The sequence below is a fragment of the Xiphophorus couchianus genome, chromosome 8 (genome assembly GCF_001444195.1).
Source record: "Xiphophorus couchianus chromosome 8, X_couchianus-1.0, whole genome shotgun sequence".
NCBI lineage: Eukaryota > Metazoa > Chordata > Actinopteri > Cyprinodontiformes > Poeciliidae > Xiphophorus > Xiphophorus couchianus.
Window position 1 is genome coordinate 16,381,601 of NC_040235.1, and position 25,720 is coordinate 16,407,320.

At 38.1% G+C, this 25,720-nt stretch overlaps 1 protein-coding gene across 7 annotated transcripts; it reads right to left on the reverse strand.

Annotated features, from left to right (window-relative positions):
• Window positions 1-656: 656 nt before the first annotated feature.
• fubp3 (far upstream element (FUSE) binding protein 3) lies at window positions 657-25,665 on the reverse strand. Of its 7 annotated transcripts, none has more exons than XM_028025463.1 (19): window positions 25,517-25,665; window positions 16,717-16,828; window positions 15,392-15,422; window positions 15,045-15,094; window positions 14,871-14,942; window positions 13,518-13,575; window positions 13,210-13,372; window positions 12,059-12,157; window positions 11,801-11,905; window positions 11,621-11,723; window positions 11,358-11,458; window positions 10,231-10,357; window positions 5,316-5,476; window positions 4,956-5,029; window positions 4,277-4,374; window positions 3,925-3,981; window positions 3,678-3,728; window positions 3,445-3,572; window positions 657-2,434 (listed from the first exon to the last, which is right to left on the reverse strand). In XM_028025463.1, the coding sequence occupies exons 1-19, from the start codon at window positions 25,613-25,615 to the stop codon at window positions 2,426-2,428; spliced, it is 1,698 nt and encodes a 565-aa protein (XP_027881264.1). In that variant the 5' UTR covers window positions 25,616-25,665; the 3' UTR covers window positions 657-2,425. The 7 variants fall into 7 exon arrangements, with proteins under 7 accessions (XP_027881264.1, XP_027881265.1, XP_027881263.1 ...); XM_028025464.1 differs by having other exon boundaries at window positions 4,298-4,374; window positions 15,392-15,425; XM_028025462.1 differs by having other exon boundaries at window positions 15,392-15,425.
• Window positions 25,666-25,720: the final 55 nt, after the last annotated feature.

Genomic DNA, 25,720 nt, shown 5'->3' on the forward strand with positions numbered 1-25,720 from the left:
ATAAGCGCGCCTCTCACACCCTCCGCTACATGAAACGGCTAAAATAAGAAGACTGCCACAAAAGACCAGCAGGAATGATGTGTCCACGGGGACGACACGTCCAAGAGGAAAGTGGGGATCAAAACCAAGAGGTCGGATTTGAAAACAGCTGCACGGCTTCAAAGCAAGGGGGCCGGTGCAGGGCCACTGTGGCAGGAGCCACCCTGCTGAGGGCAAAGATGTGCAGTGACAGAAGAGGAGGAGGAGGAGGAGGGGGGGGGGACGTCAGAGTGGACAGAATCCTGAGGGACGAAGCTCTGCTGGCTGAGGAACAGTTAACTCGAACGAAGGGAGAACGGATGGAGGAAGCGGACGGGGACATGAAAGTACAGGAAGGTTAAGAGGATTTTGACAGTTTAAAAGTGAAGACATGGATGTTGAGAGCAGGAATGTAAAACACTAAAGCCAAAGCCACGGAATGCAAAATATTAATAGAAAAACACATTTAAACTTTCAATTCTTTTTAGCGTTTTAAAATGGACAAATCTTCACCAGAAACGATTCCAACTTTTATCCACGACGATGCAGCCTGATTAAAACACATTTAAATTTCAGTGTGCAGCAGTGAAAATGTGTTGCAGCAACCGTTACAACAATAGCATCAACCGACCACAAGAGAGGCTTGCGGAAAATTTATTTGAATTTGAGAACTGGCAGTAGACTATAGAAAATATATATTTTCTGCTTATAAAACATGAAAACATACATTTGGCCTATATAGATATTCTCTAAATTGCATCTGTTATTACACACAATAGAGCTCTCAGATAGTTTCAACACTTTAGTAGCAGAATACAACAAAAGACATCCAAATGTTTATAATATTCATCTAACAGAAAAATCAGCTTCAACATTACACATAAAGGTAGTCTGGATGTTTTTTTTTAATACATGGTTAACTGTACACACAAGGAGAAAATAAACACCATAATTATTAGACATTTTTGAAATTATATATCCCTTTTCATTAAGAAATGACATTATTACCAGAATCATTCTCCATAAGGATGCATCATTTATATTAGATCACACAAAGAAATAAAAAATTAATTAAAATTAGCATTGGACTGAGTCCAGCGTCCCACTGAGTCTACAGCCAGGGCTCAGTGGGACGCTGGCGAACTGGGAGGTACCAAATAAGACAAAGTTGTGTTTTTTTTTATTATCATAATACTTAAAATAAGTAACTTAAAAAAATATTACATTAATTATTACACAGGTACGAATTGCAGCAGCTTAGCAGTCTTGAATAGTTCAGGTACAGAGTATACACAAAAAAATAAATCTATCACGTCTTGTTTGTCTTCAGAACAAGATGCAACATCCAATTTCAAATCACACATTCACAATCTTTGAACATTTTCAGTATGAAAACAGAACAGAAAAAAGAGGGACAACCTTCCTGCAACACAGATATCACAGGAACAACAATTTTATAAGTGTAAATATATATATATGAAACATATATATCTTAAATTAACAGTCAAATATATGAGCATATATACATCGTTTTACAAGGTAGTAAAGGCAAAAAAAGCTATTTGCAACATCCCCCTAAATCCTATCATTTCAGATCAATGTAATAAATTATCCATGACATCTCCATTTCAAAGTAAGAAAAAAAATCATCTTAAAACTACAAGTTAAAAGTCTGTCAAAACATTAGAGAAAACCCATCTTTGTTTCAAAAGTGAAATAAGATATTGCACCTTTTTTATACCAGAGAACAATAAAATGACAATGAAAAACAGCATACAATGCACAAGAGGAATTAAATTAGAACCACTGCCACTGGTGGACATCAATTCTTGTTTTGAACCTTGTAACAAAAATACATTTCCTGTAACAAAACATCACAGTTTCATTTCACTTAATTACGTAAAAAGGAAAAAAAAAAAAAAAAAAAAAGCATTTGAAACACTCTTTAAACATTTGACATATGACAAAAGCCGTATTCAAGACTGCTAAGCACAGTAATCATGGTTTTACATAACTAGAAAAAATAGATTATATATATTGCCTTTTGAAATGTTACAACTTGTGGGTTCATTTTGGCTATTACAATCTGAGTCAAGACAGGAAAATATAAGCAAGGAAAAAAACCAAAAAAAAAAAAAACCCCGGCTCTCTCATGTCCAAAAAGGGATCCCATCTATCCAAAATAACAGTGTACATAAGCATTTAGTAACAAATAAATGTTCCTGATTTTTAGAAATATTATTTAATCATACAAGTAATTCTACAGCTAGTGTTTCTCACTAAGAAAAAAAGTCTTCAAGGCGTTGTAAATCTATAACCCCCTCTGTTAAAAAAAACAAAAACAAAAAAAGGGGTTGGGGGCTGTTTTCATCCGTTCACCGATTCAAGTCTAACATGGGCGTCTTCTCTAGTGATCCTACAAAATATAAACATAGTGTTAATGTTTCAGTTTAAAGATATTTTGCATGTATAAACATTAGACATTGGATATTAAGACAATTTGTTACAAACACCTTTTCCTCCACAATAATCTTTCTTTAAATTTAGCTGAACACTTCCTGTTTTTAGCAAGTTAGGATTAGAGAATTCAAATTTTTTTTTATTACTTATACGTGATAGCTCACGAGGGGAAATGTTACCCATCAACCCCAGAACAAAGGCAGAAGGACCTTGTGAAGATGCTGGCTGGAGATGGTCAGTGTTACTGTCCAGATAAAGTGAGTTTTGTGCTGACATGGGCTGAAAAGCCACGCAGAGAGGAAGAAGCCAAACTCAAGACGGAGTAAAGTTTGCAAATTCACTTTGAGGATATAGACGTTAGCTTTTTGGAGACATGCACTGTGGTCAGATGAAACTAAGATTGAAGTTTCTGGTCATGATCATCGTTAAATTTGGAGACAAAACAAAAAAGCAGAATCTCACAACCAGAGAAGATTATCTGAAATACTGATTACAGGAGTGGAAGCATCACTATTGATGCAGTAAACAAAATAGACAGAAGAACATTTTGTGGAAATATTTTGGTAAGATCTGATACATCCACCAAGAAGTTAAAGCTTGGAACAACATGGGTCTTCCAAATGAACAATAAGTGAAAGTCCGCCTCTATATTAGTTACAAAGTGGCTTAAGGTCACCAAGGTCTAGTTTAGCAGAGGTCATCATAAAGTATTGATCTAATTAGCAGTTCTGTCAAGAGAAATAAGACAAAATTCAATAAGCCTATTGTGAGACTCTTGTGGAAGGATATTTAAAATGTTTCACCCAAGTCAGAGTTTAAAAACTGGATTCTATTGAATCCTAAGGAAGCCTGATTACATCTCTAAATTTGAAGAAATGTATTTATTTTGTAGAAAAATTCTCCTCTCCACTACTTTTTGTTTAAATTAAAATGTTAGGCTGATTTACTAGCAGATGAGTGTATCACCTGAAGGCCCGGGGCTGGTGTCTGCTGAGTGCCCTGGTTGAAGAAGGCCATTGGCTGTCTGTAAAAGTCAACCCAGGCGTTGTACTCAGGATTAGAAGTCTGCTGAGATCCAGGACCTGTTGTCTGGCCTTAAAAATGAGAACATAAAAACAAAACAAAAAAAAAATTTAGAATTTTTTTTTTTTCCAATCATGAATTTTATAAGTTAAAGAAAAGACCACCAGAAGACTTACCCCAGGTTTTGTTATATTCTGGAGCGGTGCTCTGTGGTTGATTTTGCTGACCTGCTGAAAGAAAACAGCTGCTTAATGTATTTAATTTGATTAAATTCTGATTTTTAAAACTCTTTTACAAAGTTTTGACCAAATGAAACTAAAATAGATATATTTTAATCAAGGCTGAACCAAACTTGAGCTAAAACGTGTTTGTCGTCAGAAAGCTGCTTGTGCTAGTTGGAAAATATTCCTGAGTGAAACTCGCCTAGCTTTTTATAATACTGCTCCCAGTCCATCTGGCCCGTCTGGGATCCATTGTGACCTGAAACCAGACACAGATAACACGTCCAGATTTACTGAGAGCGGGTTTTGGCTTTCTCTGCTCCCATCTAACAACTCTGATTCTTAATGAACTCCAGTGGCAGCACCTGCAAAAATCTGTCCGTACAGGAAGTGCGCAGTTAGCCACAGGGAATGTTCTGCAGGCTGCTTACTATTTGAACCCCCTACAGCAGCAGGGAACTTGAGAAACTACCCACTTTGTCTTAAACTATAATAATTTCTTTAGAGCAGTCCCAGTTTGTGATTTGGGCAAATCTATAGTTAAAAATGCCCACCATTCCTTTGGAGATGCTTACTGTGGTCCTGCTGGCCCTGAGGCTGCCATATCTGAAATGTTGTGCCCCATCCTCCAGACATAAACATCTGAGGTCCACTGAAAGGAAAAACAAACGTGTGAGAATCAGTCCTCATTTTATTTAGAAAAACTGTTTTTACCTTCAAACATTTTCAAATTGTGGCAAATCGGCCACAAACTGCAACACTCTTTTTATGTAATAAAGTAGTGCAGAAGAAATAAATACTCATTTTCTTCTTGTTTTTAAAACCAAAAAACTTTGTTTGTGCTGTAATACTTTAAGAGTTTGCAGAGGTCACATTATCAAAATCAAACAAAATTGATATACTTTTTTTAAAATGTTTGTGCAGTTAAAATTTTTGTAGCCCAGTCGATTGATACAAAATTTGTCTGATTTTGTAAAATGATTTTGTGGCTGACCTTTGATGATCTCTGGAAACATTTATTAATATTTTTAAAACAAAAGTTTTGCTACACAAACGTTTGACACCAATTCTGTTTTATTTGAGGAAGATAACCGGTTCTTCCTGCACTAATTTGTGTTGGTCTATCACAGAATATCCCACAATTATACATTGTATCTAGTAGTTGCAACATGAGTAAAGTTGATGAGTTTTCATGCAAAGAGCTGTATTGAAATGTGAGGAGTTGGGCCTTACTGTTGAGGAGGAGTAGTTGGGCCTTGGTTGTAAGGACTCATCCCAAAGTTGCTGTTGCTGCCGATCCCCGGGCCCTGAAGAAGACCAGGAAAAGCAGAGGCAAGTGAGAGACCACACTTGTGTTTAAAGGGAGCCAACAGGCAAGGTCAGAGGGCAGGGGCGAGCGCTGATGCACTCCATTAAGTCCATTTGATGGATTCTTCATGTTTAACCTCTGGTGACATCCTGCTGGCCACTAGGAGCACAGAAGCCCAGCTCACCCAGGCAATGACATGTGTGCTCATGAATATCAGATCAGACAATAGGAGTTGGAAGAAGGGTTGAGGGGGGCGCAGTGAGTGCCGGGGACAGACCACCTACCCCAATTCTCTCATCGATCAGCTGACGGGCTTTTTCCAACTGCTGAGCGGTGCCTCGGATGGAGAAGATGCGGACATTGGGGTCAGTGTTGGGCGGCGGGTTTCTCTGCAGCTCCACATGGGCACGAGACTGCTCTTTGATGTTTTTGATGGTTTCTCCACCTGAAATGTTAATAACAAGCTGTAATAAATGTCCTCCCCTTGAGTCAATTGGAGACGTTGTGGGGCGCAAAGCCACTCATGACTGAACATTAAAAGAGACGAAAAAGATCCCAGACTGCTCATCTTTATTGTTTACCATTTTCATAACATGCACCCAGTGACTTGTGATGGATGTGATCAATATGATAATCAGCTTTCTATTCATCCTCAATGCCAATCTGAAGGGGAAAAAATAAAGTAGCAAAGCAAACCAGTTTAATTTTATCAAAATGGAAGAAAAAATGTTGAGCATCAGTTAGTGATTTAGGGCAGTGGTCCCCAACCTCTTTATTACCGCGGACCAGTCAAGACTTGGCAAATTTGCTGTGGCCCACAGGGAGAAGAGGAAGCATCAGATAAGCCCCCCTGATTTTCCCAATCTTACAACGTCCTGCAGTGTGTAACGTGGTGGTGTGTTGAATAGGCCCGATCCAAAATCGGGCCTATTCAACATTGTCTTGGTCCAATTAGCAGCCTGTGGGGTTTTTCCTGACTGGGAACGAGAACCAACCTGTTGAATGTGACAGGTAGCCAATCAGAAAGTGCGTAAGAACGGAGAGGAATCCCAAACAGCTGACATGGCGCAACTGAGAGTCGGGTGGACAGCGGAGGTGATATGTGGAAATGTTTATTACTATATGTAAAGGTCATTTTTATATATGTTTATTATATGTGGTTGTGTTTATTCAATTAAAAATGTTAAATACAAAAAAACATAACTCGCCTCCAAATCATAGTGCAGCAAATAGAGCGGCTGCTCCCGCCGTCTTTTTGTTACGTCTTTTATCGCTTAAAATGAGTCCACAAACTATCACTACCTCTTCTACATAGTCGTCCGTGTTTGATTATTCTAAATTCATGTATGGTATGTTGGGAGTTTTACTGGATTTTCTTCTGGAATCGGGATGTTTGTGAGATCGAACCTGTTGTACTTTTATCTCTCTCACAGCCAGCTCACTAAGGTTGGTGGCATCAACTAGCTCACTCTTTGGTTACCTAGCAACAACCTATTGAGAAACTTGCAAAGCACTTTCAGGTTTTGCCACTGTTTCTCATAAGTGCTGAAAAAAAAAAAAAAACATCATGGAGTGAAAAAAGAAAATGAATACCACAGCTCGTGAGAAAACTATCAATAATTACAGATATCGACCGATCTGAAATGCCTACATCATGAAAAGTTTTTCAGCCATGTTGATATCGACCAGATCTAATATGAAGTAATGATAATAGAAAAATCACTAATAAGAGTTGGAATTTTTTTTATTTCTGTCACTTTGGTTCACTTTTTCCTCATTTAGATCCCATAAGAACCCAGCTAAAAATCTGTGTATTTTCAATTGCCTCATGGCCAGCAGTGTCTGAAAGATACTTGCTTAACATCTGACAGAAATGTCAACGTCTGCTGCATCTTATTTTCAGGGTGCGAACAATTTGGGCTGAACTTCTTCCCTGTGTAAACTCACCTCATTGAAATCCCAGTCTACCTTTAGAAAACCCCGGCATGCGTCTCACAACTCGTCTACCATTCTCTGCTAACATCCATGCAAATCAGGAAACAAAAGACAACATCTCCTGCACCCCCACCACCCCTCGCTCTCGCATCAGATGCCAGCTTCCCGACGTGTGGGAAGAGCAGTCACACCAGCGGGGTGAGATGAAACGTAGCTGGCAGGAGAAAAAGACAAAATTGAAGCGTATCCTCCTCTGGGGACGTCGTTTGTCTCTCACTTTTTTCCACCATTCTTGACTTCGTGTTCTCCTGTGGGAGACGAGAGGGAGCGAGGGAGGGCGCTTCCCGGGGCCGTCCCAACATCAATTACACATTTGTTCACTTGTGGCTGACACACTGACGACCCTGAGTGACCCCTGAATGAAAACCCTCATCTCAGTCCTCTCCTATAGTAGCTTTCTCCTCGCAGCCAACAGACTGCACATGGGCCATTAAGCCATTGTCAACCAAATTAAACTTCTGCCTTAATGAAGCCATTATGATCTCTTCTGGTCAGACAGCAGAGAGCAATGAAGACCCTGACTATTCATTTCATGGACTGGGCTGTAGAGCGGACAGATAATACGGGCCTTATTAATGAGACTGGTTTAGTGGCCAGCAGAAAGGGAGGGGATATAAAAGAGCAACTGGTGGCAGCATTCAGGGGAAAAGCTGGAGAACTGGTTAGCTGCTGGTCTGGAAATAAAAACCTTCTGCACTGCAGAACAAAACCATCACATGTGACATTTCTCCTCTAGTCAGTTTCATCCCAAGCTCTAAATATTTATACTTACTTATAAGTAGCTATTTGGATACAAAGCTGTCTCCTGGTTTTAGCTAGCATGTGTTAAATGTGTGAAATATAACCTATTTGTAAATTTACTTTTTGAAATCAATGTTATACAATATTAGCGGCAGCCATTGTAAAATATGGATTCAGAAAATTGCTATGACTTAAACATAAACTATTAACAGAGATGCATTAGTAATGCACTGCATCCTAGATGCACAAAGGAGCAGAATCACAGATCCTTCCTCCCAGCAGAGACTCTTAAACCATCACAGCTCCCAACAAACTCCGTAAGTGTTAATATATCTGCTGGCATTTGCACAATTTGCACTGTTTTTACTAATTTTTAATAACATTTCTGCTGTTACTGCACAACTCCTTTTACACGGTGTTGTAAATAGTGTCTTGTGTTTTTTTAAGTTTAATACACATGTACATTATGTAAATTAAAATAAGTAATTCTACTCAGTTGCACATTCCTTGGATTATGACAAAGATTTTATCTTTGTAGTTTATTATTACTATTAAGTGACAATAGTGTGTCTGTGGGACAATAAAAGCCATTTATATAAGACTTTTACTAGATTAATAACTATTCCCTTCCCTCTTACTAATCTGGGTTCTGACCATGATTTTATAAACTTTGAAAGAAAAATTCATATTTTTAGTATTTCTCAAAGAAAATCAACTATCCAGTTCTGACGAATGAGGACAAACTATTGCTGCTATGCATGATGATCAAATGAAATGGGCGGCAAGACAGAAGGAAGAAATCAGAGGAAAAATTGAGGGAAAGAAAGAAATGGACAAAAGGCAGAAAAAAAGGAATCGAGATGGAACACAATAAAGACAATAAGGTAGAGAGGAAAGAAGAATATATAAAATGACAAGGGACGAGAACAGGAAAGATGAAAACAAAGGGAAAGGGAACACAAATGCTCACAAACCTCTAAGAAAGAAAAAAAAGAAGTAAGGACATACAAGAGAGAGCGAGGAGGGAAAGAGGAAAACAAGAAAAGAAAAGAAATGAGGAAGACGGGATACAAGAAAAAACGGAAGGACAAAAGAATAAATAAAACAGGAAAAAGAAGTCTGGAAATACAATTGTGTTTCCATGCCCTGTGAAATACTGAAATCTAATCCAATACTTTTCCCAGATTGATTACGAACTCTGTTGTTAGCACTGAATAAAGCATTAATAAACAAAGGCCATCTGGGCTTTCTGATTGAAACAGAATTAGTGTTTCACAATAAAAGCCTTTGGGACTTATGAATGTATTATTACTGAACTTCAATGCACCAAAGAATCATCCAGCAACAAGGCATTGAAATTTTGCAAAATTAAAATTTTCTCAGTCTCACTTTTGACCAAAACTGAAGATGTTTTATGCGGGGGGGAAAAAACATCTGTATGTAAGCGGGAAGGTGCTTAGCACTCACTGAATTCATGGTTATTATAAAGTCTGAGCAGATTGGTGGGTGGCAGGATTTATCAAGCTCTCTGTGACGGGGCGTGCATGTGTGTGTGAGCGAGAGTGTATGAGGTCAAAAGCAAGGGGCAACAGGCTGCATATGGCATCGTAAAGATATTAATCACCGCACCCTTTAAGGGATGGCTGACAGCACCCAGACCCACCGCCATCTCCACCATATTGCCTCACTTCATATGCTAATGCGGAGAGCGGGGGACGCACCGCCCAGGTTTATTTGTTTCCCTCGCCCCACTACAAGCACAAAAGCCACTTGACATTTCTATTGCCATGTTTTTATCTTAGGTAAAGAGGCCCCCGTCCGCACCGCCCACCGCTGCACGCACACACACACACTGAGGCAACACGCATGCCACCATGCAACACACATGCACACATAGCTCCTTCCAATGCAGTGGTCAATGACTTTTAAATAGCTGCCAATAGAGTGGGCATGAATAGCCAATAAGCTAATTCCTCCTATTCAATCCCTCGCTGCACTCTATTGGACTGAAAGGCCCTCATTAGATGCCAGGCAGCCTTCCACATGATTGAGGGCTGTTATTATGCACCTTTAACAATTAATGTCACATTACACGCATTATCCCCGTCATTAAGCCCTTAGTGAAGCCAATGAATACCACTTGTGCTATATACATGAGCGCAGAGGGGGACAGGGGGTTAGGAGGGTGGTCACCCCCACCCCCAGGTCTTCTCAACAGTTTTACGAAGTCACCCAACAACAAATGGCGTTCAGTTATTGAAAAACAAGCAGCAATCTGCTCACTTTTCAGATGCCTTACATTAGAAGCTTCTTATTCTTTTTTCAAGAATTCAGGAAGTGCCACTATTCAGAACATCAATCTGCGTTAAATCTTTTTGTGCTTTATGCACGTAAATAAGTCTGGATTGTACATGTAAAGCATGCTTAAAGCTGTTTACCAAGGAACACCAACATGTTTCTTACCTTTGCCAATCACCAGCCCACACTTATCAGCAGGTACAGCATATGTCACCTCCTGCAGGCCTCCAGCTCCTCCCATGTTACAGTCACTGCGCCCTCGGCGGCCCATTATGCCAAATCCGTCCCGCTCCTATTGGGAGGCAAACAGGAAAACACAATGAGGACCGAAACTATGACAAATAATCACAGAAGCCTTTGATCAGGAATTTTCATCCATTTCCAGTCACCGGTGAATATTTTGGATTGATATTCATAGACTGTTCCTTTAAAAGTGCCTTGAAGAGGTATTAACACCCTTGATTTTGCCACTATTAATCTAGGAACGTCAATATATTCTTTGGATTTCCTTCTAACAAAAACACAAAGTTACAAATAATTGTGAAGTGACAGAAAAATGATGAACATTGTTCAGATGTTTTTGCCAATGAAAGTCTTGAAATCATAGTAAATGCACTTTTGAGTATGTCTCTTCCAGCTTTGTAGTTTTTGAAACTTGATTTTTTCCCCCAAAAAAGGTTAATCTCAGTAAAACTTTTTTTACACAGATTGAATTGGAAGAATTTCAATGTCATTTTTCATATCATGCCAAAGAAGTCTTGTAGCTCTAAGAAGTTTCCGAAAAGAGGTTTGAATTTGGCGTATAAATCAAGATTTAGAAGACTTCAATTTAACTTTTTTTTTAATGTATATATATTTTTATGCTTTCTTTGGGCTCTAGTGTCCCTTATATGATAGTAGGCTGACAAGAAAGGGGGAAGTAGAGGGGGGGAAGACATGCGGCAAATGTCGCCGAGTCCGGGAGTCGAACCCGCAGCGGCCGCGTCGAGGACTCAAGGCCTCCAAACATGGGTCGCACTATCCCCTACGCCACCACGGCATGCCCCCAATTTAACTTTTTTAAAACTTTCCAGTTAATAATTTGTGAGTGTACTTTGTGTTGGACTGTAATACAAAATATCCTAAAATTTGTGAATGTAATGTAAAAACTTTTCCAAGGCAAATGGTCTAAAATGAGCCCTGAAACTTACTTTCTTCAGGTTTAGTGGGAGTAAAAGATGGAATCTCTTTTTCTTCAAACTCTTAATAGTTTTATGTTCAACTGCTTTGAGATAAAGAGAGGGAAAGCAAACCTGAGCAGTCTGGACCAACTCGTTGATGAGGTGGGCAGCATGATGGCAGTGGTCGGGCTGGCCCATCACCTGAGCAACGCGGTCAGGACTGACTCCGTCATCTAAACATAAAACAAAAACACAAATTTAAGACCAAGCCTAATATAACTGCAGAGGTTAAAAACTATTTAATGTGATTTTGTTGTAGCAAAAAAAAAAAAAAAAAAAAAAAAAAAAAAACAATTTTAAAAATTAAGATTTCTTTGATCACTCTTTGGGCTGACCTTGTTTGAACTGAATCCTGACACCAGCGTCATTCTGAATCTTCTTGATCATTTCTCCATTTCTGCCAATGATGATGCCAACAGCAAATCTGGGCACAACCACCTAAAAAACAAGAACAATTCAGCAGAGGGGAAAAAACCCCCAAAAAACTGGAAAAACACTGATAGATAAAGTCTTACATCCAGACTGCTTCCACCCATTTTTGACCCAAAGTCCAGCCTGCCTGCCCTGAAGTCTCCTTGGTCTTTGTCTCGAATGAGCTTCACCACAAGTTCGCGTGCTTGCTATAAAAATAGATGTATATGAAAACAAAATACATTTTAATACAAATGATAGAATTCAACTGAATATAGCCTAAAATGCACGCGGTAGGCATAACGTGTAAACTAAACAAACAGGAAAGACTCTAGCCCACAGTAATCTCCTCTGTGTCTGACCTGCACTTTGTGGGGATCCCCAGTGATTCTGAGGGGCTTGTCCGCTCCAGTGGGCATGGGGTCATCTTGAATCATTATCATCTGGACTCCTGTTCTCTCCTGCAGGGGTTAAAAAAAAAGAAAAACTACCACAGTTACGTGGGGCACAAAACACCAGTCATAGCAAGGAAATTCTAAGGTGCAACATGTTTTCTCCCCTCAGTTATTTGAACATTTGAAACGGGGGCAAACATGGTGGGATGTTTTTAAAACGGATGCACAAATGTACACCAAGTCGAATGCAAAATAAACCATTGAACAATTGACAAAATCAAAACAAAAAAATCAACAATACACACAACTACGATTGAAGGATGATTAATGTGTAAACTGCAAGAAATCAGCTCAAGAAAATATGATCTGGAAAATACTGAACTAGAACATTCCCAGAATGTTACACACTGCATGGAAACACAAATGATCCAAACAGTAAAGTAACTTAAATAATGTCAAGACAAAACAAGTGGGCAGTATTTTCCTTTTAATAGAATGGTGTCTGAAGCTTTTTACTCCTTAAGAAATCAGAAAAAATTAGGATCGCAGAAGATGATAAAAGATAATTAACTAGGCCAAAAAGATCAAGGTCTTTGGCCTGGACTGCATCTCACATTTCTTATCAAAAGATGACATTTTAGTAGTTTTCAAGATAATTTCAATGAAAACCATTCAAGGTCGATGTTGATAATTTGGTACCATCAAGCACATTAAATCGGCCAGATATGAAATGACTCAGTTTTCTCATGATAAGCTCAGAGGGTGACTAGAATGTCTTTCCAGATCATACATTAAATATATTACAACTGAAAACTCTGTGCTGTTTTGATGCCTGTAAATACATCAAAACAGCACCTTACTTGATATACTTCAAGTAAAAATTTCATAGAACAAATAAACTTTGATACATAAGAATCATTTTTGTCTATTCCAATGACTTTCAGCACAATTTATAATTTCAGCATTATTTTGCGTATTTAACTGTTGCATTTCAACAAAATTTTCAGAAATTAGTTTGCATCTACTGCAGCCTTTGGAAAGAAAATTGAGAACTGGCCAAAATTGATCATGTTGACGTGCTGCAAGAGGTGTATTTCTATGACAGATTATCAGCAGACCTGCAGTTGTTTGATGGTCTCTCCTCCCTTGCCGATGACCAGGCCGACTTTGTTGGCAGGGATGAGGATCTGCTGAATGGAGCTGTTGCCATCCATGTCGTTGTGGAAGCCGGGACCATACCGACACTGCTCCACAATCTCACTCAGCAGCCGCTTTGCCTGCCTACAGGGTGGAAAAACAAGATTGCCTAGAACGTTTAGAAGAAAAACCAGCTGAGCCACAATGTTCAGCATCAACAGGTTCGACTTCTTTCCCAACAATGATATATACATTTTTTTTCTTTTCTTAAATCTGTGCCCAGACTCACTCAATGTTCTCTGGGCTTCCGGTCAGAGTGCACGGTCTGTCCAACATGCCACCACTGTCTACAATAAGAGAGAAAAAAAAGAAATCACAAATCATTCTCACCTACAATAATGTGTGGTCAACAGCATATTCACAGTAAAAACCAGGAAATTGCTTTCCATGACCTGAAAAACTAAAAGGCACCATGAAAGGGACTGGTATTAAGAAATGTAACTCAATGTGTCAGGTGAGATGTCAGAGACAGATCAGTTTTCATGTTGCTATTCGTTTGCTTTCACAGTGCTCACATTTTCCAACTGTGTAAAGCATAATGTGATTAAGTACCTGGAGCCGTGCTCAGCCCATAGGTCATAATATTGGGGGCGAAGAATGAGCAAAGATTAGATTTGAACATAATTTTCAACAAATACCAGTAAAACTTTGTTTGAATATTTAGCATAAATGTTTCACAATTTAATATGTGTTTAAGAAAAAAAACAAAACAAAAAAAACTTCAATCTTTATGGAAAACTTCAGTTTTGGTTCAACATCTCAAACAAGTGCAATTTTCAAGCATCTGAGGTGAACAGAGATCTCAAACATGGCAGATAAAGCTGCTGCTTCTTCTTGAATGTTCAGCAAAGCTGCATAATGCATCACATCATGACAATATCAAATGGGTTAGGCAATACTACCACCTCAAAAGGCTGCTTGGTAGGACATTGTATTTCAATTAACAAGCCCAAAATTAGAATGCTAATGCTGTTTTGGCCAGCTGCTCTTTATGACGACACTTTATGAATTCTTTAGGTGGTCAAAATGCCAAAGCTTGTAAATGAGGTAAAGGAACTTATTCAAGAAAACCAAGTGATTTGAATGAGGATTACTCGCAATATTCAGAAATAGTATTAAAATAGTATTTAAATTACCCTAATGCCGAGATTGCGTGTCTCTAGTTTTCACATTTAAAACTTTACAGTTAAGACTGACTTTTAATAAATCTCTGTTCAGTAAACAATTTCCCACAACAGGTTGTATCAGATCCAAGTTCATTTTATTTTGAACAGGATCTGCTGAATGGAGATTCTGGGGAGATCCCACATTTATTTAACTAAAACTAACTTTACTCATTTTTTCTCTAGATGGTTAAAGTAAAAGAGTTTACTTATTAGTGAAGGGTAGAAATATGACATTATTTCCCAATCGCCCTTATGCCTTTTGGGGTATTTCAACCTCTTTTTATCAGATGTTTGTTTATGGCAGGGTGAGGTGCTTTTAATCTCGTAAAACATTCTGTGTTGCATAAAATTGAAACAAAAAATCCTGAACAAACAAAATGTGTTGTCTTTCCACTTTAGACTCTTATTAGGCATACCTGAGGCAATCTGGATCTTGCAACCTGATTCCTGCTGTATTCTTGAAATCTGCTCTCCTCCTTTTCCAATAACTATGATAAAAAAGGAAACTCTGAGCCTTTCTGAATTTATACAAAGAACTCATTTGTTACACCATATTAAGTTTAAAAGTAAAGAACTTCAGGTTTACTTACTGAATCCAACCATCTTATCAGGCACTTTAAAGTCTTCTGTTGTAAAAGCCCTGAAACCCGAACAAAAAGCACGATTAGAGCTTAATTCAAAATATTTTACATGTTGATCCAGCTGACTAGTTGCATTTCACAACCTCCATGATCCCTGCTTTAAACATCTCATTGCTCAGTTTTTGTCTACATCATGGTTAAAATTACTCTTAAGCTTCAGAATAAGTTTACTATTAAATATGAAAACCCTTAAATAAACCTTAAGAGTTCCATTTCGTATTTTGTCAAGCCATGGCCAATGAATAAAGTCAATATGCATCGCCATTACTAAAAGCAACCAAGAGTTTTTTGCTCACCTTTGATGTACCAACGCACCAAGATGGTTTCCTACTAAGGGAAGAGGGGAAAAACGTAAATTTAAATGTGTGAAATATGCCTATAGCAGCAAATGTATTGATATGGAAAAGCGATAAAGCAAGCAATATCTGAAAAATTGATTCAATGCTGGGGGAAAAAAAAAAAGAGAGCAGATGTTTGTGAAGCTGCCAATCCTACAAGTCTGTATCTGACCCACAGCAGGGAGCTTTCAGCGGCAGGGAAATAAGACCTGGAGGTGCATGAATGAGCGTTTCAATCAGAGGCGCTCTGAAAGAGAGGCAGCAGCCGGGTCAGTGACTGCTGGTCCCGAATTGAATTTTTGACAGGTAGAATCAAGCAAGGGTCCTGCAGGGTCACCGGAGGATGTTCAGCCACAGATGTGAAAACCTGAACTGATATCTTTACGGGTTCAATCAATTTTATGGCTGTTTGCACTGATTTCACTTCTTCTGGAAAAAGCACCGGGGTTAAAGCTCGAGAACAGAACAGCTATGAATACAAAAAAGGGAGGTGTGCAAACTTTATACAAGGATAGACATTTTCACAAAAAAAAAAAAAGAAAAAAACTTTTGCGAGTAGTTGAATATATGTTTGAAAATTAGACACTGAAAGCCAGCTGCAGAACTAGAAAGTTATCACGTCTGTCATTTGTCTTATACAAAAGGACAACCTTGACTAAAGAAAAGTGAGGACAAATTCCCACAAACAGCAGTGCATCCAACAAACAAACTTGAATTGCATACAATTTTCCTATTCGTGCATTCAAGGCCGAACTATCGTACAAACAACTGTGACAAGATAAGAGGAGGCCGCGGTAAATAACTAGTGTTTCCACTTTGTGAAAATGAAATGGATCAAATGTTTGTAGTGAGTGACGAAAACCACGGCAGGATGATTGTCTCCACTACGGCGCTTCGAGTATTAAGTATCTGACAAACAACATGGCTCTCACTTCAGATTATAGCCTAACTCCAACAAGCTTTGCCAGTTTCACTGCAAAGAAAAAGCACTGGCAAATAACTTATAAAAGGTCTATGGGTTACATATTTGGTGCAGATCATATGACAAAAACTCTGAAATAACAAGCGACAATATACAGCTTAAGTTTAGGAGACTCAAAGTTATCAGTGAAGTAAGAGATGCAAGGAGCTATTTAAAAATGTTACTCTTTTACAATATGTATAGAAACATCTGAAAAAAATATGCTGCTCTTAGTTTCAGTTTAAGAGTTGTCACAATTTCACACTAGTATACATCATGTAAAAATAAAAACTATAGGACATGCAGAATTATGAAGGCTCACCTCCATTGTCTAGAGAACGTTTTTGGCCCCCGAAGCCATAGAGGGAGGGGTCTATGACTGGACACGAACTGTTCATGTTGGGCATCTGGTCTCCTCCCATCTTGGCTGCCATCTGGAGACAAAACAGTGGGACAGATGGAACAAGTGGTTCAATTATGCTTGATATTCTTCAAATGCAAGTTTTCACAGAAATATTCCTGAACATCACTTTGGTAATTAATTTATTCGTCCACCTTCTTTTTCTTGCTTGAGTAAGAAAAAGAGTATAGCTTTTTTCCACCAGCAGCTGCTGTTGATATTTTATCAATTTCACTACTAAATCACAAAAATATCACAAAACATGGATATTGCATTCTTTAAAGTATCTCGATGAATTGTTTATTCCACAGACAATACCACAAAAAGTTGATCGCCTCTTAGTTGTGAAAGTAGAAAAAGACCCTCTTTAGGCTGGAGAGCAAGGATGAATATATAAAAGCAAAATGTTGCACTCCAGAATAGTTATACTGCCTCATATTAGTGATACCCTGATATGAGAATTTGGACTGATATCGATATCAATACTCCCACTATGGCTGATAATATTTTGCATAATATGCATACACATTTACATACTAGGCCAGGAAATATTCAATGACCACATGCATATTGGGGGAAAAAATCAAATCAATTGGTATTTATACAATACAAACCACAAACATGCTCAATGTTTGTGGTTTCACGACTTTGAAAAACTAAACCTACTTTGCCAATATGAATATAATGAAGACAAATTGTAGAATATATTAAAACTATAAATAACCACCTTCCTTAACAATGACTGCTCAGGAGACCTTCCCACCCCTATCTTGTCAGCTGCAACTCTTCAAAATGAAATTATGTGCAAAGTTACACAGAGAGTTACACCACTGCTTTGTAATCACAGAGAAATGTGAACTTCAGGTATTCTTAAACTAAGAGGTAATCAAGCTGGATTCAAAGACTTCACCAGAGAATCAATGCATGACAATGACAGTTTACTCTATCTCTAGATAAAGAGGGGAAGAAAAGGCAGATCATCAAACCACTACCACATTTTTCCATCTCCACTTCAGCGTTTTTGGCACTCTCACTTGATCTACTTCAGACCTCTCTGTTCTATTAATCACACAGTACCACCAAATGACTCAAATAGCTTTTTCACGTTTGTAAAATGAGAAAAAAAGATGCAAGCACCATCCCAAAATCATGTTTTAACACTCAGATGTTTATATCTGTAATATCAAATCAGGGTTGAATTATCTCTAGGTATGCCAATCACTATCAGATAAAAAAAAAATGGGTGCACTCTGCAAATCTGCACTTTTGGGTGAAGTTTGAAGCAACACTTCAGTTGACCTAGTTTTTCTGTTAAGTTGCTATGAAGACACTATGAGACCTGATTAAGCAGGAAAGTTGGTAGCATCCCAAGATTGACACTTTTTAAACCAGCATCTTACATCTTATTAAAATTACCATTCTTTAATATATGCATGCTAATAAGACAGTCATAACTAAACATTATGAAAAATGGTTTTGTATAGAATCACTGTAATGATTTTGAGCAGCAAAATGGTGATTATGACCTACATCACAGCACATTTTAAAATTGCGTCACATTGGGAATGACGTACAACAGATCTGATCATAATGCAAATAAAACAAGTTGTTTTAGAAGGTTGTTCACTGGGTTTTGGCTGTGGAGTCATTGCTTCAGAAGCAGCACAAGGATTCCTTGATGCAATACCAGCAAATGTTTGGTAATCAATTTAACTTTTCTTGGTTTTGTTAATCTTAGTCAAGAAAGTTGCACAATTTTGACAGCTTGCAAAATGAAATATTTAATTCTTTAAGAGAACAAATTTATTCCTCTCCACAAATTGCAATAAATCTATAAAAGTAATAACAGAAACTTGGGCTTTTTAGTTTCAAAAAATACTTTTAACGACAAACTTGTCTGACTGGAAAACATAATTTGCTGAAGATTGTTTTTACACCATCAAAGCCAATGCTTCTTTCTTCATCTTTTTTTTTAAAAAAAAGAAAAAAGTCTAACATAGAGCCTATTTAGATGGCAAGCTTTGTATATATTCCAACTTGCGGTATTTTTATTTTTTGCAAGAATGTTAATTTGTCCACCGTAATTTTCTGATCTTTCTATCATATTTCAAACATCCCAAAAAAAGTGTCAGCTCTTTATATTTACTCTGCTCATTTTTTTCTGCTGATGGAAAAGTGTATAGCTCTATCCAAAAAAAACCCCCCAAAACAAAGCATGCATGTTTCTTGTATTACAGATAAGAAAAAATATGTCTTTTAGAAAATAAACCACTTGCAAATATGAAGAAGATTCTCACATCATGTGATGATGGACATTCAAATCTTCTGCGTGAGAGCGTTTTTCTATTCTGCCTTAATCTGTCACCTCTCCTTTCACACCAAAGTATAGCATTTCAGAAAATTACACTAAATTGACATGTGTGCTTGCCTGGAATGTTTTTGTTCACAATATGAAAATATGCTCATGGAAATTAGAGTCTCCCATCACCTTCAGGGACGATTATCTACTTCAGAAAGCCACTGGTGGAAGAGAAGCTGCAATAGAAATAAGGAGGCATAAAAGGAAGCAGGTGTGAGGTTGTTGTTACCACGGCGTCTCCAATGCCGCGGACCCATCAAGAAAATTTTAAAGCACTCTGGATTAGGTCAATACTTGCGCAATATTTTTTAAATTAGAGTATTTGTTTGTTGCCATCAGACATTTTTTCCAAACACCTTGGTATGTGAGCATCTGTTTTTATAAATTTTGATGTCAAAGTGACAACTGTTGCCGCGGCATCTGTGCACGCATTGCCTTGCCTAAGAAGCGTAGCTGAAAGAGCACAGGCTGAATGTTCATCCACACATATCCTGCTTTCATTTCAACACATGCTTTCTTACCCATCCTTTGCAAGCTGTCATGTTTCAATTCAAAAGCTTAATTTCCTTTCCTCCTCTCTAGAGATACAAGTCATCTCTGTTATATGAAAGTAAAGGCATTTTTCTGAACATAAATTCAAAATGCAGTGCTTTAAAAATTTAATACCTTATAACAAAGAGGAAGCATAAAATATAGCATTGTTGAGTTAAAATGTAGATTATAAATTTGTACTTTAGTTGTTCTGACTTGCAGAAATTACAACTGGAAGTTTTGTCTTAAATCAGATGAATTTTGAAGCAAAAATGCCTAGCTGTCCACAGAGAACACCAAGTAAATAGGTAAACATCACTGTGGACTATAAGAGCCTCCCAAGATAATTTCCAGGGCAGTGTGCTGAACGTAAGCCTTGCTGTTGGAATTTGAAGGTTTAAAAGCAAAGCAAAAAAAGGTTGTAGAAAATCATTTTTCTGTTCTTATAATACCACAACCTCAAGGGTTAAGAGTGTGATATAAAACTGATTGCTTGGGTCAGTGTTATTGGGTATGATTAGGATCCAGATGACATCAAGTAATGACAGTGAGACACTGATTAATTTACCAGACAGACAAAATCTGGTCTTGGGCCACTGTACTACACAGGAAGTGCAAAGGCAAGTCCCTCCAGCCCCTCTAGCTTTCCGTTTTAAATGTCACTCACTTTCGGCAGCTGCTCCTCAAGCAGAAAGATAGCTGCTGTGAGCACATCTGTGGTAACACACAACACCACACAAACAACTATAAATAATCATACAACATGTTCCAAATTATTATGCAAGTGATATTTACTCAGATTTTCTTAAATGGTCAATGCAAATGACGATCAGTATAATTTTCAGTCATGAAGTCATGAAATATTACAGTATAAATCTAATTTTACTGAACAAAGCTCCCCATGAGAAGTATTTATTTTCAAAAATAAAAAACTCAAAATGCACTGTTTCAAAGTATTATGCACAGCAGATTTTCTAAACATTTGATGGATTATGAAGTACTGCAAACGGTCATTCTTTGAATGTGCAGCATTAAGTGGTCACATGTACTAGAATCAAAAGCTATTTCAATCAAAAACATCTTAACAGAGCGAGTTACATGTTAACATTGGACCCCTACTTTGATATCACCTGCACAATTCTTGCATCCATTGAACTAGAGAGTGTATGGAAAGTTTCTGCTTGAATTTCTTTGCAGGATGTCAGAATACCTTCCCAGAGCTGCTGTTTTGATATGAACTGCATTCCACCCTCAGATCTTCTGCTTGAGGAAACTCCAAAGGTTGTCAATAGGGTTGAGGTCAGAGGAGGATGGTGACCACACCATGAGTTTCTCCCCTTTTATACCCATAGCAGCCAATGACACAGTGGTATTCCTTGCAGCATGAGATGGTGCATTGTCATGCATGAAGATGATTTTGCTACTGAAGGTACGGCTCTTCTTTTGGAACCATGAAAGAAAATGATCAGTCAGAAAGTCCATATACTTTGCTGAGGTCATTTTCACACCTTCAGAGACTCTGAAGGGGCCGACCAATGATTCTCTCCATATGATTTCGGCCCAAAAAAATGACTCCACCACCTCCTTGCTAACGCCACAGCCGTGTTGGGATGTGGTGGCCATCCACCACCAATCCACTACTGCGTCCATCTGGACCATCCAGGGTTGCACAGCAGTCATCAGTGAACAAGTCTGTTTGAAAATTAATCTTCATGTACAGCTGGGCCCACTGCCACCGTTTCTGCTTGTGAGCTCTGGTTAGGGGCGGCCGAATATTAGGTTCATGCACCGCAAGCCTCTGGAGGATCCTCCACCTTGAGGTTCCAGAGGCACCAGCAGCTTCAAATAACTGTTTGCTGCTTTTAAGGGCATTTTAACAGCTGCTCTCTTAATCTGATGAATGTGTCTAACAGAAACCTTCCTCATTATGCCTTTATCTGTACAAACCCATCTTTGATCTGAATCAGCCACAAATCTCTTCACAGTACAATAACGCTTCAGTTTTCGTTAAATATCTAATGTTTTCATGCCTTGTCATACGGCTCTACACTATCTGATGACTTTTGTCAGCAGAGAGATCCTTTCCCTTTCCCATATTTCTTGAAACCTGTGGCCTGCTTAATAATGTGAAACATCCTTCTTAAGTAGATTTCCTTTAATTGAGTTCACCAGACAAACTAATCAACCAGCTCTCTGAAATTAATTATAGTGATTCAAAGAGCCCTGACACACAATACAATCTATAAATTTAATAGCACAACAAAAAATTTTATCTTTATGATACTTAAATCCAATTTGCATAATAATTTGCAACACGGTGTAATAACATGGTCTCCACTTCCTACTTTAGTCTTGTGCTGCATTATTGTCATATGATACAACGAAACCCAACACAGCTCGTTTCTCTATAGCGATAGTTCCCATACTTAAAAAAGAGCAGCAGAGACGTGTGACCACAACTAGCACTGGTTGAATCAATAAAGAACAAAGTCTGATTTCAATGGTTTCATCTAAAAAAATAAATAAAAATCATCTTATGATGCCAACCAGGAAGATAATAGGGACACTTTTCAGAACAAAACAGAGAATAGCAATTAAAGAAAAAGAAATTCCTAATTTTTTAAACCAAAAAAGTATATTTTAAGCTGTTTTTAGCATGCTATATTGTAGAACTGCATGTACCATCCCCTGTGCAGCTAATAACACTGGTAAACGTTTTTGTGGAGCCAGACTGAAGCTGACAATTAGAAAAGAACAAAGTAGTAACCCATAGCAACCAATCTTGCTGTACTTGAACAATAAAGAAAAGATTCTGCAAAATTTCTAGAAAGACATTTTGCAAAACACATGAACCAAAGCCTTGTTTACACTGTAAAAAATGTGTTTTATCTGTGCCAGATCCATGTTTTCATAAACAATTTATTTTAATATAGACTTTAGCCAACATCAACTTTTCAGGCTAACAGAAACTCACATGAAAAATTTGCTTTTTAAATAAAATAACTGCACAACTGAATCATAAGATAAATTGCTCCATAAAGGACATTAACATTTATATTAAGTGTTATCTTGTCTACTGTTTTGCCAAACAGGGAAGTGACACATTTAATTATATGTTTTTCTAAATATGGGTTGAACTGTTCCCTATCTATCGCTTTTGACCTAATAAAGGAAGTTAAAATACTGTCATATTGTAATTAATCCCAGCTTTTTAAAACTAACAAAAATATAAAGATTTATACAAGCCCTGGTAGCTAATTCATGCAAAGTTTCTGCCAAACGAACACATGAAGAGCCCTTTGCTGCAGTTGCAGGTTAGGAACACAAGATCTTTTTTTAGTGTGGATACTTTAATCTGTTAACGCATACACAGAAATGAAAGTTATCCTATTCCCCACACGCCATGCACAAGCCACGCAACTGGTGGTACTTTAAGTGTGGCCACTAAATATAAAGAGCTGTAGGAGAAAGTGGAAGGCAGAGGACAGGGTGAAATACTGTTCTGACAGCTTTAGAGCTGGTGTTACAAAAGCATCAAAACAAGAGCAGGTGGGGAAAATTTTACTTTCAATAACGTTAGCTGCAAAGTTTAACCTTTCATTAGATTATGTTAGCTGATTGATACTCTCTTAGAAGCTCTGTTAGGGATTTCTGCACAATCTCCACAAAAAATGAGGTTATAAATGCCACAAGGAGCGGAGCTGAAATACAACATGGCTAAAGTCCAGTTTACACACCAACAACGGCTATCATTGGTGTATCAATTCTATGCTCGAGCAAACAGTTGTATTTAACAGATTTACTAGGTGACCGTCTTTGACTTGTATGAGGTTTGTTACTACTAGTGAGCTTGCGGCTAACGTTTGTACTTCAAATCGTGGATTTGTGATTGCGCAACTGGAGTTTTTTTATTTATTTTTTGCCACAGCTGGTTAAGAGCTTCAAGAACCCCTACTCTTAACGAACCCCTACTCTTAACTTAATGGAACAATTCCCAGAATACAATTTGTGATCTATTTTCTTCTATCCCAATTATGAGTCTCAAATTCAAGAATACTTTATTGATCTCAAAGGAAAATTAAACAGCAAAACTTAAAGAGGATTAGAAACCTTTAAATCAGTGAAATAGACTAAGAATACCAAAAATGAGCATAATATGTGAACACAGGTTAAACTGCAGTCTGGTTAACCTAAAAATAAAAAAGGGAACATTTGATATCTTGATTTTCAAATTGATTTCATTCTCTGATCCTTTTCTCTTAGATAATGAAAACAACATTTTATAGTCATGAATATTATCTTCAGGCAAAACAAAAGATGATTAAAACGTAATTAACTGGCACTTATTCTTCCCATTGAACATTTCAAAACAGTAATTACAACAAACATGTTGTAATTATGCTAGTTTGGTCATGGCTTTCAATGTAATTTCAGGAACATAATTACCTAAAATTATATGTTTTTTAAAATGTTGTAGCTAATTTCTAGCTTCCATGCACGGTCTAGATATACCAGTATCAAAGTTTTATAACTTATGGTTTCAAAACTCCCAAGATTTTTTCTGGCATACCAAAGAGAGTGACAGTTTTCTCTCACTGTTAGATCTTGACAAGACACACCTTGCTACACACTATTGTTAAGCTATAAAGAAGGCGAATTAACTTTTCCCTTGCTTACAAAGATCTCAAATATGTCTGTGGAATAATTTCACGGTGGAAACCACAGACCGACATTGTGTGGAAAGGAAAGCCACTCCACCCAACATTCCTTTTAACGGGAAAGGTGTTTTAATGCCATTTGGCAAGCTATGTGCAGCACGCCTTTAAAGCTGATTTGAACAGGTAAAACCAACTTGTTGTACTCTCACATTGTTATTACAAAAAAAGAAGTATCCGATAGGTCATTTATGCTCCTGTAATTTCAATCCATGTATCTTTTTGTACATACAACTATTGCAAAAATGAAATTGTTAACATGCTTAATAATAGTCACATGGTGACAACTTAAACGAAATGAGTTGTAAAATTTCAATTTCACGTGTGTGAAATTTTGCAGATAGTAATGGAAAAGGCCATGTGTGCTGAGCTGCAGGGGTTCAGGGGAGGCTTATTTCAACAGATGACGTTACATTATATGGCCTAACTCCAACTGCTGCCAGGACATACTATCACACAAGCTAGCTGGCTAACAGCTGCTTCACAGCCCAAACTCGATATTACTACACAAATAACACACCTCCAATTAATAATATTGATGTTTGCAGTCTTATAACGATCACATTTGAAATGTTTACGCCTCTTTAGGGTCCAACATAGTCTCTTTAAACTGGGGCAACAACTAGTTACACTGATGCTAACTCAGGAACCTGAACCAAGCAGCTGTTCAGGCTTCGTGTCTAAACTGAATGTTGCGTTTTGTCACCTTAAGGGTCAAGTTCCAAGACGTTCAAGTTGAATGTATAAGTTAGCAACGAGGCTAACAGCAACTTCTGTGAGTTGACAACAGGTTGTAGACTTAACTTATTAAAGTAGCGCAAACTTTGATATCCAACCAGGCCTTCGCTTCATTCCCCGTCCAGGTATTGTGTCGTCGCTTTGACGGCTCCAACACCGAGTTAACTGCTCGGCCGACCTCTGTAAACTTTAATCTGTCCTCTCAGCTATGCTGCCTCGGCTACTTAGTGTTAGCCTGCTAGCTCGCAGGGTGCATGAGGAGTGTTTATAGTGGTGAGTCCGGATTGCCCCGACCAAAACCCAAACCCGCACCGCTCGTAAAACACGCCGTTTGTTGTCCGTGTAGCATCGCCCTTTTGTCAGCCGGAGAGCGTTTTACCTGTCGGACCCGGCGTATCGTGTCTGCGAAGTCATCTTTCGTGCCTGGCTGAGCCACCGAGGCCTGTCCCTGGATCAGCTCCGCCATCATCATCATCATCCGCCTCGGCAGCTGAGAGCCACACTTAGAGAGAGAGAGAGAGAGAGAGAGAGAGAAAAGAACTGCACACGTGCCAGAGCTAAAACTTCGCGAGCGTGTAGATCT